At 45.0% G+C, this 12,231-nt stretch overlaps 1 protein-coding gene across 5 annotated transcripts in view; it reads left to right on the forward strand.

Annotated features, from left to right (window-relative positions):
- The window catches only part of LOC115585019 (plexin-A1-like), a 295,372-nt gene that overhangs the window by 161,416 nt on the left and 121,725 nt on the right, over window positions 1-12,231 (forward strand). For all 5 annotated transcript variants that reach the window (XM_030423005.1, XM_030423008.1, XM_030423007.1 and 2 more), the window contains 4 exons: window positions 291-391; window positions 2,738-2,861; window positions 3,149-3,302; window positions 4,977-5,076. In XM_030423005.1, coding sequence (XP_030278865.1) covers window positions 291-391; window positions 2,738-2,861; window positions 3,149-3,302; window positions 4,977-5,076 — 479 coding nt within the window. The remainder of the gene's footprint in view (window positions 1-290; window positions 392-2,737; window positions 2,862-3,148; window positions 3,303-4,976; window positions 5,077-12,231) is intronic.

Consider the following 12,231-nt stretch of genomic DNA (forward strand, 5'->3'; position numbering starts at 1 on the left):
GTTTAAATGTGTACCTCTCCCCCCCCCCCCCCCCCTCCCCTCTGGCTAGCCTTGTATGCAGCGGCGTGGAGTTTGTAAGCAGCACCTCCAGAGCTGTTTATCTCTGATAGTCACAGTGGGCTCGCTCCTTTTTAATCTCGTGTTCCGGGGCGCAGGACACCTCCGGTAGATTCCCGCGTTCATCCGGCCTGTACGGTGTAAGCTGTTTGAAGGCGGTGTGCGTGGGGTGTGTGTGTGTGTGTGTGTGTGTGTGTGTGCAACACTTACCAGGTGTGTGTTTTATTTTCCAGGTCACCCGCGTGCCGGTGGAGAGCTGCGAGCAGTACGACTCCTGCGGGGCCTGTCTGGGATCAGGAGACCCTCACTGCGGCTGGTGTGTGCTGTACAATGTGTAAGTGGCGATCCTGCTCATTATGTGTCTGAGCGGTAGTTTCAGTGCTTACATTACAGTGAGTGGGTGCCCTACTGTTAATCAAGCTCTGCCACTCTGGCGGAGGGGAATTTGTGGAAATTCTATCAATTCTGTTTTTAGGAGTCAAGTCAAATTTATTTATAGCGCATTTAGATAAAAAGAAAACAAAAAAAAAAAACGCATGATTTGACTGAAGTGTTTTACAAAGACAAAAGGAAATGAGGTTAACGGAACAGACGATGAGAGATCACGCACATACTCAGAGTTCAAAATTAACATCACTATAACAACAATGCATCGAAAGACAAAAGAAAAAGAGGCGGCTGATATCCAGCATTTTATGATTTATTTTTTTGTCCAGTTCAATGAACAGATTGTCCATAAAATAAACTAATTTTCAAAGTGTGCTTCTGATGCAGCGTCCTCTCACACGAGGTCCCGCCTACAACAACATCTGATTGGTTACACGTCACATTGCCTGTAAACACTGAATAATACGAGCGGTAACTACGTCGAAAATGACTAGTAACTACATGTATCAATTAAATGGCAACGAAAGGACGTATAATGTAGCAGAACATGGAAATACTCTTTAAAAACATTACTTGATTACAGTAGTTGAGTAAATGTCACTTTGGTTTATTTCATCTCTGCTTGTTTTGACACGAAGAGTTTCATTTTTGACTGCAAATGAACACCGGTCCCGAATATGTTTTTTTTTTCACTCTCCTTGAGCTCTAATTATCGGTGTCAGTGTATTTTTGATCATTCATCTGTGAGAGATCAAGTTTCCCTGCAGCCACGGGTTTCACTTCGTCACTGTGCTGCCACTAATGATGGCTGCATTCTATTTAGGTGAGCTATTTCCAGGGCTCCGGCGTCGTGCGTGCTCACTCACTGACATGGCTAACTGGGACACAGGTAGAATGGAGCCATCGCTAACGTTAACCGGTCACACCTGTGCCTCTCCTGCTCCGGCGAGTCGGGATGTCTGGTGTGAAAAGGGCCTGCTGGATCCGGCCTGTGACCTGATGCTCAGACTGAAGGCAAACTCAGTCTGGTGCCCGCAAGTACACTGCTGGACTGGACAATCTACGTACAGACACATGAAAACGCAGATCAGACGACCCTTCACGTACACCGTGTCACCTTTTTTTGCCCGTCCAGACACAAACACCGACACTGATTTTCTGAATATCTTCACCCTGGAAGGACAAGCCATTCACGCTTGTACAAATGTAGAATATTTTGTTTTTTTGCAAATGGACGGAGCCATGAGATATGCCCAGAATTAAGTAGTCTGCACGTATCGTCTGACAACAGCCGAAGACAAAGATATTTCTAGCCGCTCAGCGCAGGGTGAACAGTCGTAGCGAGGGGGCCTGATGCAACGATTGCTGAAACGGGGCAAACGGCGCACACACTCGAGCAGTCTTTACCCAGACGGATTGCTGGTGTTGCACTCGTTCGTACACATGAAAAACAAATTGCTCTGTGAAGATCAGGATGAGAGCTTGAGAGAGAGAGAGAGGTTCCACCGCCTTCTCACCTCCGCATGTGCAACCCGCATGGTTGTTTTTTAGTTTTTTTCTCAAAGTGCGGGGCCTCAGATGGTTAACAATCATGATTTTTACTCAAGGACCTCTTTGCAAGTCCAATCAGCGTGGAGTTGGCAGAGTCAAATTTGTAAAAAAAAATAAAAATGATGTTATCGGGAATTGCTTCGCTCTGTTCAGCAAACTGCGTTCGATAATCCTGCGCTGCTAATCCGGTCGGAGGCACTTGTGTCAAGGAATTTACCGTTTGCAGCAAATTAGCCAGCTACGTTTTGAATGAAAAAGGGGCTCTCGCAGGATCAGAGATGGAACGTGTGAGCGGAGTGATGGTGGGAAGCGTCGGGGCTGTAAAGGCCACCGCGTGCACCTGCGCCGGAGCAGCTGATGGACGAGCCGCTGACGGCGAGGCATGAACGAGCAGCTGGTGCCAATCAGCTAATGCAAGTGCGGCGTCAGAGCTCTACCCCGCTTGTTTTGTTGTTTTTTTTTTTTTCCCACCCTGCCTGTGTGTTTGATTGCTGCGCTGTGCTTTGATTCTTCTCTTATAATAACAGACAGCTGCAGCATCATCCACAACCTTTAGAATACGTACATTGTTCATAATCCACTCCCGCGCACACGGTCGCTCTGACGGAGACGCAGCAAACAAAACGCATTTTGCATAAACGAGGACAACGGTAAACAGGATCAGTCTGGGTTTGATACACTGAAAAATGTGAATTCCGTCTTGCGAGCGGAGATTTGACCAAAGTGTGTCCTCCCGCTCTAGGTGTTCGAGGAAAGATCGCTGCGAGCGGGCCGAGGAGCCTCAGCGTTTCACCACCAGGGTGGAGCAGTGCGTCCGACTCTCCGTCCAACCCACCACCATCTCTGTCACCATGTCAGAAGTGCAGGTACAGTGTGTTCATGTGTCAGAGCGTGTGTATTGTGTGTGATGGGAAAGGGCTGAAAGGACAGGCGATGGACAGAAAAAGGAAGGAAAAAAAAAGAGAAAGATAGATGTGGAATGACGATGATGTCATAACAGGTCCATCATTTTGAGGAGGAGCTGAATGGGGAGTTTGGAGCCGAGTGTCCTGGCAGCCTTTTTCTGCAGTGTAGCGGCAGAAATCTTTATCACTAATGAATCGATTATGAATTTATGTGTCCCTCCCGGTGCTGCACTCCTCCCTTCTCCCAGTTGATACTTCAGACGCAGAATGTGCCCAGTCTGTCTGCTGGGGTGAACTGCTCCTTTGAGGACTACGTGGAGACAGAGGGACGCATCTACGGTGGACGGATCTTCTGCCTGTCCCCCTCTACAAAAGAAGTGGCCCCCATCACGCGAGATCAGGGTAAATACAAACATCCGGGCGATACAGAAATACATGGTGTACAAAAGGTCGTCGTAGATTTTTTTTTTCCAGACCTCTGAGTTGAATTCTTTCAATTTTGCTTCTAATGGAAAAAAGTTTATTTTGTCAAACGAATGAATAAATGAATGAATGAATGAATGAATGAATGAACCACAATGAACACTGAAATAAATTATGTCAATATTATGCAACATTTTTTCATTACTTATTTTTATAGAATAACAATAGAATTATATATTTTTTTTCACTTCAGTTTTTAATGTTGTTTTCATTTAACAAACACTGAAGGAACAACACTGACAATAATCCCCCCCCCCAAAAAAACAAAAAACAAAAAACAAAACAGTAGAGGGAGTCACCAGATCGCTGTTTGAGTTCTTGTTTATAGTCCATTTCTCCCATTTTTGTTCACCCTGCACCTCTTGTAGTCTCATACGAAATGTCATCTTCTCCATTATGTATATTTCGTCGACAACTACAGAATTATATTGAACATAATATTGATTTTTTTTTTTTTTTTTTTTTTGGTCATATTAGCAATTTCCCTAATGAGACTTAATTTATAAAGACATACTTTTTTCATAATGTTGCACCAACAGTGTTGCTGTCATTAGCCCCCTCTGCCCCTCTACAGCTAGCAACTCAACAACTGCTAGCCTACTGTATGTAGCCAGTTAACTCCTGTTGGCAGGAGCAACATCAATGCTGAAGTCATTCTGAAGGGAACAGCTAAGGCTAACACTGTAAGTACACAAAGTGGCCAGACCTAGCCAGCCGGCTAGCTGGGTGGCATATGCTGCTAAGCTAAGCTACAAATAAAAAGGAGTGAGAAGATGTTGCTACTGTGTCAATGCTAATTTGCAGTGGCAGCAAGATAATTGATTCAAAATTGCTTTTGACGCAAGCTAGCAGGAGCTAACTGGTTAAATATGTTAGCAGCAGTTGAGCATTATCTAATATCGAACACTTTGGGCTCATTATGGTCTGTCTACTGCAGTAAGTCCTGCTGCCACAGTTCTCAAGCAGGGACATGTGTGACTCTGCTTCTCTGATTCACCCTGTGTCTGGAGGATCTGCTGCAGTTTCAGTTTACTGACATTTCAAACAATTAGCAAGCTTTTATTTTGTGGAGAAGATGACTCCACTTAATTCTGGGCCATTTTTGGTTGAGCAGTTTCGTTTGACGCTGCATAAACATCTTCTTTTTTTTTTTTTTTTTTTCTTTTTTTTTGCACCGTTCAGCTTGTTCATTCAAGCGTGCGAAACACGAGTCACGCTGCTCCTTAAATGCACCCATTTTGTTTGTGATAATCAAAATAAGAAAGTGCTGATTCACAAACTCACTGCACCGGGCCCATAAATGTACATGGACAGCTGAGCCGCCTCCCTCACCGCGTAACTTCTCCACCAGTTGTATTGATTCTGCCCGTGGGCTCTTCCTAATTTCTAGCAGAAACACCGTGGCTCCAAAATGTCAGCCATACAGGAATCGACAAGTATTACCTCAAAAGGGGCTGTTAACATTTCCAAATCCATCTGAAGGGCTTGGCCACGATCCTGGGTTCATTCGCTCACTGTACATGATAGCAGGTGTACACTAAAGACACATGAGAAAAAAGCTCTGGTAACATGGTGTTCTGTGACTCCTTGTAGGTGACCAACGCGTCATAAAGTTGTATCTGAAGTCAAAGGAGACGGGGAAGAAGTTTGCCAGCGTGGACCTGGTCTTCTACAACTGCAGCGTCCACCAATCGTAAGTTTTTTATCGATTTTCCGTTGCTAAGTGTGAATGGAGTGGAATGAAGAAACAAATGAGAAAAAAAAAAATCTCTTTACATGTGGCATTTTTTTTTTTCCACGGTTGTTTACCAGAAGGCGATAATGCTAAAATATCGGCCTGCAAATAACTCTTATATTGGAGAATGGAGAGAACGGTGCGCGACCTCTGCTAATTCATCATTCAATGTATTCAAGCTTTTTACAAATCAATTAGTTAATTAAATCTCGAGCAATGAAGGGACTACTGGTGAGTGAAATAATAAATCGATTCCTAACCATGCAAGACCGAGAAGGGCGGCCAAGCTTGGGTGGCTAAAACACGTCAGTCGTGTTTCTTGGAAATGAATTATCCCTAATTTAAGTATAGGAATACTGATTGGCTTCTCAGTGCTGGAGTGAGAGCAGGTTGTGTGTTGCTATACATGGCTGAGTCTGGTGTTCGAGAAAGAGGAACCGGGAAGCAGAAAAAGATTGGAGAGACTACTGTATCTGCATCTTTATATCTGCAGTTTAGTTTAAATGGTTAGGAATTTGACTTACTCATAGTCTATCATCTGCATTGTCAGAGCTGAACTATTATTATGCATAAATTGGAATGTGATTGGTTCTCCACTTGGTAGATTCATATTTCCATTTCCTGTCACAAACTCTGGATGCAAAAAAAAAAAGCTTGGGACTTGAACCCCAGCCTCCATCCAGTGTGCGACCCACCCATCCACCAACCTGACCAGCCCAAGATATTTCCATTAACCTCACCCTGTAATTTTGGTGCCTAAACCTAACGCAACTGCCGCCGTTTCACAAATAGTCTTTAGCTTCCACACATAAGCTCCTTCCTTAACATGTTTAATGAAACGTCAGTATTTTATGTGAAGGTGAAAGTTGTTTTCGCGGTCGACCTTCAGTGTTGTTGGCTGTCAGGGCAGCCCTCAGCTGGAGCTAATGAACCTTAATTATTTGAGTTTACCAAACTATAAAGCAAACCTGCTGTTCTCTGTTTCTCTACTTTTTGCACACTGATTTTGTTCAATTAATCCTCTGCTTTTTAAAATGTTTTTGGAAGAAGAAACATATATCTGTCTTATTGGGATTTATGAAAAGTCGTGTAAAGTGTAAATTGTTTTGAGAAATGTTAGCAGCTAGCAGTGCAAGTCAGTCAGAATATGACCAGCAACACCATTATTGCAGCTTATCATATTAAAGAATGTTGAAAGTGGACCTGTAGAATTCAGGGTTCTAAAGGAATCTTTTCTTTGAAGCATCGTTGCCATTTCTTTGTAGCTAACGTTAGCTTCAAACACTGATATAGTCTCGAATAGACTCCACATCTGTCCATATCGGTTTCCATGTCTTTAAAACCAAAGACATGGGGGGGGGGGGACTTTTTTTACACATTGGTGGTGATATTAGCAGGGAGGCACCAAACGATAGGATTTATACCAACACTCGACATCCGCTTAGTCACACTAAGGCTGACAGAACACCAATTGCTGAAGCTAATTTGCATTATTTGCAATATTGCAAAGGTAACACATCATAATGCATAATCCATTTTCAAAGGATTTAAATAATTTCATTCAAAGTTAAGTGACTATAGCTAACTGACTTTTATTCTTAGATTTAATTACCATTCAAGTTCCCATATCACCTTAATGTGCATCCAAACTAAACCTGCAATTACACAAAATGTCCTATGTAGCTATACGATGATGACATACTCCTTATAATGTAAGACTTAACGAAGCAAAAAAAATAAAAAATAAAGATTAAATAGTTAAGTCACTCAGTAATTGAAAAATATTGACAACCCTCTTTATAAAAAAGAGGAGCTTGGGTCTGCCTATTAAAGTCGTAAACAAGTTTCCAAAAAGGGTCTTAAAAATCCAGCGAGAAAACGAGCTGATAACGCTGCAAAACATTAAAGCTCAAAGCAGCTCAAGGGCAGAACTGCAGACATTAGTGTGCAGCAAGGTGTTCACTGTTAACAACCGCAACATGGCTGTTTGGTACATTTTCTACAGCGCACTCGTTCTAATTAGAAGATTAGATTATTTAGAAGTCAGCGTCTCTCCCAAATGGCTCGTTTTAATTGGAGAACCCTGGCAGGACCCCAACAACAAGTAATAGTTTTATTTTATCTGATTCTTCTTCTAATGTAGTAACATGATACATTTGTGCTTATTGCCTTGTATATTGTTTTTTACTTGCCATGGAGACCACAGAAAAACAGACCTAGACTTTAATCCCAAACAAACCAGTCAGAGGAATTATTAGTCAGATGCAATTAAATCAGATATTTTGCTCAAATTGTTCAGCTTTGGTCGGTGCTCGTCTTTTAATGCCGCTGAAGGTTTTCAGCTGAACGTACACGAAAAGAGGAGGGGGAGAGAGGAGCAGTGAGATCGGCCTGATAATGGACGAAGATTGTGCTCTTAATTGACCTGCCTTGTTAAATAAAGGTTAAATGAAAATAAATAAAATGTCATTCCCTAAATGACTCTTGGCTGCTCCTCTGAAGTCGCTGACTGGGATCCCCCCTCCCCCCCGCTATCTCTCTCGCTCTAGCCTCGTCCACCTGGCACAGGCTCACGTCTCGCATTTAGGTATCTGCGCTTTCTGTCAATACACCTGAAAATGAAAATGCATCTGCGGCACGCTCAAAGTGGATTCGTCTTTCTGTTGCCAAGAGTAGATTGATGAAAGCATTACTTCCTCCCCCTAATGTTTACATCATTTAAACTATCCTCTCGCTCTATCCATTTTTCGGCTTTTATTTAAAATTCCTGACTGCTTTTATTATCTCTTGCAAAAGGGGAAGAATATCGGGACATGGAGAAAAACAAATGGCAGCCAAAGGGAAAAGCACAACGAGCAGTAGAACCTACGGACAAAGGAAGATCAATCGTATATTTCCCGATTATTACCCCTACACCTGGTTTTCAGGTGCCCCTCAGAACAGAGTGACAAGGGGTAGCAGTTGAAATCCCCCCATCATGAAATGGGACAACCCTTCATACACGGCGACCATCATACATCATCAGTTGTCGTCCATGGCATGATATAGACCGGCGTGACCAGACATTCTTAATATGTCGTCTCCAGCTTTGGAGATTTTTTTCTTGTGTTACTGACACACAACCCTGATAGTACCACAGGGCCATCTTCGCGTTTGTCTTTACAACTTCGTGCTGTCAGTGAAGTCCTCAAATATTACAAGGGCACTGATTCATTACTTGGCCACTAGCGGTGCTTTACAGGCTAATGTTAGCAACTTGGAGGTGCAGCAACTTTGCTTCTGGACTTCAGTTAAAGCTGCTGTTAGTGATATATTTGTCTTAAAATAACTATTTGATAGCAATACATAATACCATATATTCCAACAGTAAACACTGCTATCTGCTCCTCCCCTTGCTCATGCAATAAAAGAGAAAATAAATGTTTTGGCGTCCCTGCCCACGTTATCCAATCAGGACCGAGAGCTCCATAAAGAGGCGGTCCTGTCTGCTCGTGAACACTTTGAGGAAAGGATGCTCCTGTTCACTGCTATGGATGGAGATTACCTCTGCAGGTCCATGTGGCGATGTAGATTAACTATAAAACAGACAGGAAGTTAGCTAAAACGACGACAGCGCTAACAGCTTTAAATTTCGGATGTAAAGTGCCGTCAAAGAGCGGGAACGCAATATTGAAATACGTCATAACAAAGGACTTGTCATGCACAAATTAGCAGTTACAATTTAACACGAGATAGACAGCTAGTTAGCTACCAGGACGTTAGCAAACCTGTAGCGTTTGTTTTACGCTTGTTGTAAAGAAAATACTTATTACACTGAGTTCAGTCTGAAGTGAGCCTCTGAAACAGCTCTGTTTGCTGGGGCCATGTCACCCTAACACTTCAGGCTCAGTGACCAATCAGTGTCCATGGATTGGGCCAAAGTCTCTCATCTGCACTGCTTTTTGGGTTCATGAATGTAATAGACCGATACTAATTTAGTCCCTGGCTCCTCTGTTCAAAAAGTTCCCCGGCCAATACACTGCAAAAAGTACATATTGTGACAGTAACCTTTCATTTCTGAGGCAGACCTTACAAGCGGCTAGTAATGAGGAGTTAAAGTGCACTTGTCCTGCTTTCATTCTCTGTGAAGCTGCCATTCTCCCTTGTCTCCCTCCTTCCAGCCCCCCGGCCCTCTTCTCCGTTCCCACCCTCCAACTTTCCTCTTGTCCACCCATTACTTTCCCTTCTCCTTCTCCCGTCCCTCTCTTTTACCCGTCTCGCCCTCCCCCGGCCCCGAACCCCTCTTAGCCCTCTCCGCCACCACCCCCCATTTCCCTTTTCTTGCACCTCTTTCTCGTTCATCAGGCCCATTTATTGCCTGTGCTCTGCTCTCGGCCCTTAATTAGCTCGAGCCGGGGTGCCTGTGTGGAGATGGTCATAATGGAGTGGGCTTGGAGAGGGAGCTCACCTGGGCCACTTCTCAGGGCCTCCAGGCCTGGTTCAATGGCTTTGATTCATTTTGTGTGTGTGTGTGTGTGTGTGTGTGTCAGTGGAGTTTTCTGTTTGTTCTTTGTGAGTTAAAGAGCGCACAGGATGTGTCAAAGTGACTGCGCCGGAGTGTTTATTCATGCGTATTTGTGCGCATGCAAGAAAGTGTGTGTCGGCGTGTGTGTGTTTGGGCTCTGCGCTCCTGATTAAGCGGCCCACCTAGCCCTCCTCTCTTTGCTGCACAAACAGGCGTGCTGCTGTTTAAGCCTTTGATGTTGGCTCCGCCGGCCCCCTCAGGACTCCGCGGGCCTGTAAAACCACAGTGTAGTTATTACCACAGCAGCTGTAACATAAACCCACATATTATACGCCACTCCCCCCTCCTCCGCCGTCCCCTTTCACCTCCGAAACCTCTGATCCCGCCTGTCGGAAGGTGCCGGAGTCGGGGCCGTTCAGCTGCAGATAATGGAGTTCCTACTCCGTGGGCGGGTGAAAGTGAAGCACAGACTCGCAGCGGCAGACGCGCAGACGTACGCAGTATCGGCACAGATGCACTAGGCAGAGCAGCCCGCAGGCGAGCGCCCAGGCGGGCTCGCGCGCTAACTTCACACAGCCTTTCGCTCGGCGCGCTCAAAGGTGGACGCACCAGCCTCACACATTCTCATACAAACACACACAAACAGGTGCACGCACAGTCGGAAAGGAGCGCGCCGGAGAGACAGACGGCGCAGACTTGGAACGGCGAATTGCGCCGCGAGCTATTTGCATACACTGTTACAATATTAGACATTTGCATTAAAAAAGAGCTTTGGAATAGTTTAATTGAGCATGCGGGAGGAGGAATAATGCATCTTTAAAGAGAGAGGAAGAGAAACAAATGGGGAGGGAGAGCGCTGGAGGGAAGAGTGGGACAGGGAAGAGAACTTGCGCTCCCCGAGAGCTGCTGAGGGAGGAGACGACTGAGAGGGAAAGAGAGACATAATGCGGAGCGTTAGCGAACGAGACAGAGATTGTGCCCATTGTGTCAGGAATAATGCGTCCCACACAGCTAAAAGGTTAGCGCCGCAGCCTCAGGCCACCATGACCATTACAATATGAAAGGGCTGAAAGTCTATGCAGTGAAAAGAAGCACTCCGGGGAGGGGACCGGCCCACGCTCCGGCCCCTAGGAAGGGCTCTCATGCAGGCAGACCGTCAGCCTCGCCACCCGCCCGGAAACCGGCCGCACTCTGCTGCCACGTTATCGACTTCCAGAGTCGTCTCGTTGGGAGCAGTTTAGAGTCAAACTTTTCTGTATTGACACCAACAATTACTTGATTTTTGTGGCAAAAGTCCGTGGTCCAATTTCAGATGAGTGTGGCCCATTTTAATTAAACTCAAGGCTGAGACTCGCAGACGTTTGGACATCGCCATGATAAGATGCAATAATATCGTATAATGAGTCCGAGTCCCCTGTCGAGAATCGAAACTTCTCTTTCGGTTGCTGTACTTTGTAACTTAATGATGTATGCATCGTTTTATTGCTGCACACTTTGGAGCTTTATGGCATTAAACACAGCCTATTTATAGATTGCATCGCACAGCACGACTGATCTGTCTTCTGAACACAATCCACATTAAAAAGAAACCTGGGAGATTTGTTTTCAAACCGATTGGAGGTTTGAATCAGGAACATGCCTATAGTTGCTTTAAGCACTGTTTAAGCTAGTAAAGCTGTATGCTTTGTAACTTGAAATGGGTCACTGGCCTACTTCTTTGGAGTCGGCACATGTTGACATGAGACTAACCCCCTGATTAGAAAAGAATCTGGACTTTACATGCAACTTTCTCCACCAGAATTAAATGATCGTTCGCTCCTTTCATATACGTTTGTGCGGGGCCGTTGCTCGCATATCAACAGCTTTGTTCCATCGATCCAGCCTCGCTTAGAACAAAAGCTCGAAGAAGATGAAAAAGGCGTTTGACCCGGCTCTGCTGCGAGGCCTTGTTAAATAGCGGGGGATTTTATTGACTACATTGCAGCAGAGCAGCCACTTACCCAAGCCGGTTGTCCAGGCATTGACAGCTCTACTGTAGGACAAGTCTCCACTACCCAGGTGACCGAGAGGAAGGCTACGATGTCAACACGGGCGACAGCTTCGTGCGAAGAAGTGTGTCTCAGCCTGTCAGTGTGTGTTATTGCAGTCTTGGGCGCACATACAGGCTCACACACAAATGTTGTGTGCACACATCCCTGCAACAAGAAATCGATGAACCCCGGGGTTAATAGTGAGGAGGAACTGGCTCACCAGCTCTGCTAACAAACATCAGACTGTTAGCATAACCTCAGTCCACCCTTCTCCCCATGGAAATCCACTGGCATTGATTATAAACCTCACACTGCAGCTCGGTCTAGTCTCACTAGCTTATCGTTGGCTGTATGAAGCCCCTATCACTCTGTCACTCCAATGCAGGCGATTTAGGAGTTAACCCTCGGAAATCTGAATAAACCAAGGACAGAGGGACAAAGACGGAGCAAGGATTAGACTGAAATCCAATTTAAAGTCAGTCTTTCCGGCAGCAGGGTGGCATTGTGAGCTCAGCGATTGTCCTTCAGTTTGGAGGACCTGGTTTTAAACTCCCGTGGTGGCTTATTACCTCGGTGTTT

Source organism: Sparus aurata, chromosome 7 (assembly GCF_900880675.1).
Source record: "Sparus aurata chromosome 7, fSpaAur1.1, whole genome shotgun sequence".
NCBI lineage: Eukaryota > Metazoa > Chordata > Actinopteri > Spariformes > Sparidae > Sparus > Sparus aurata.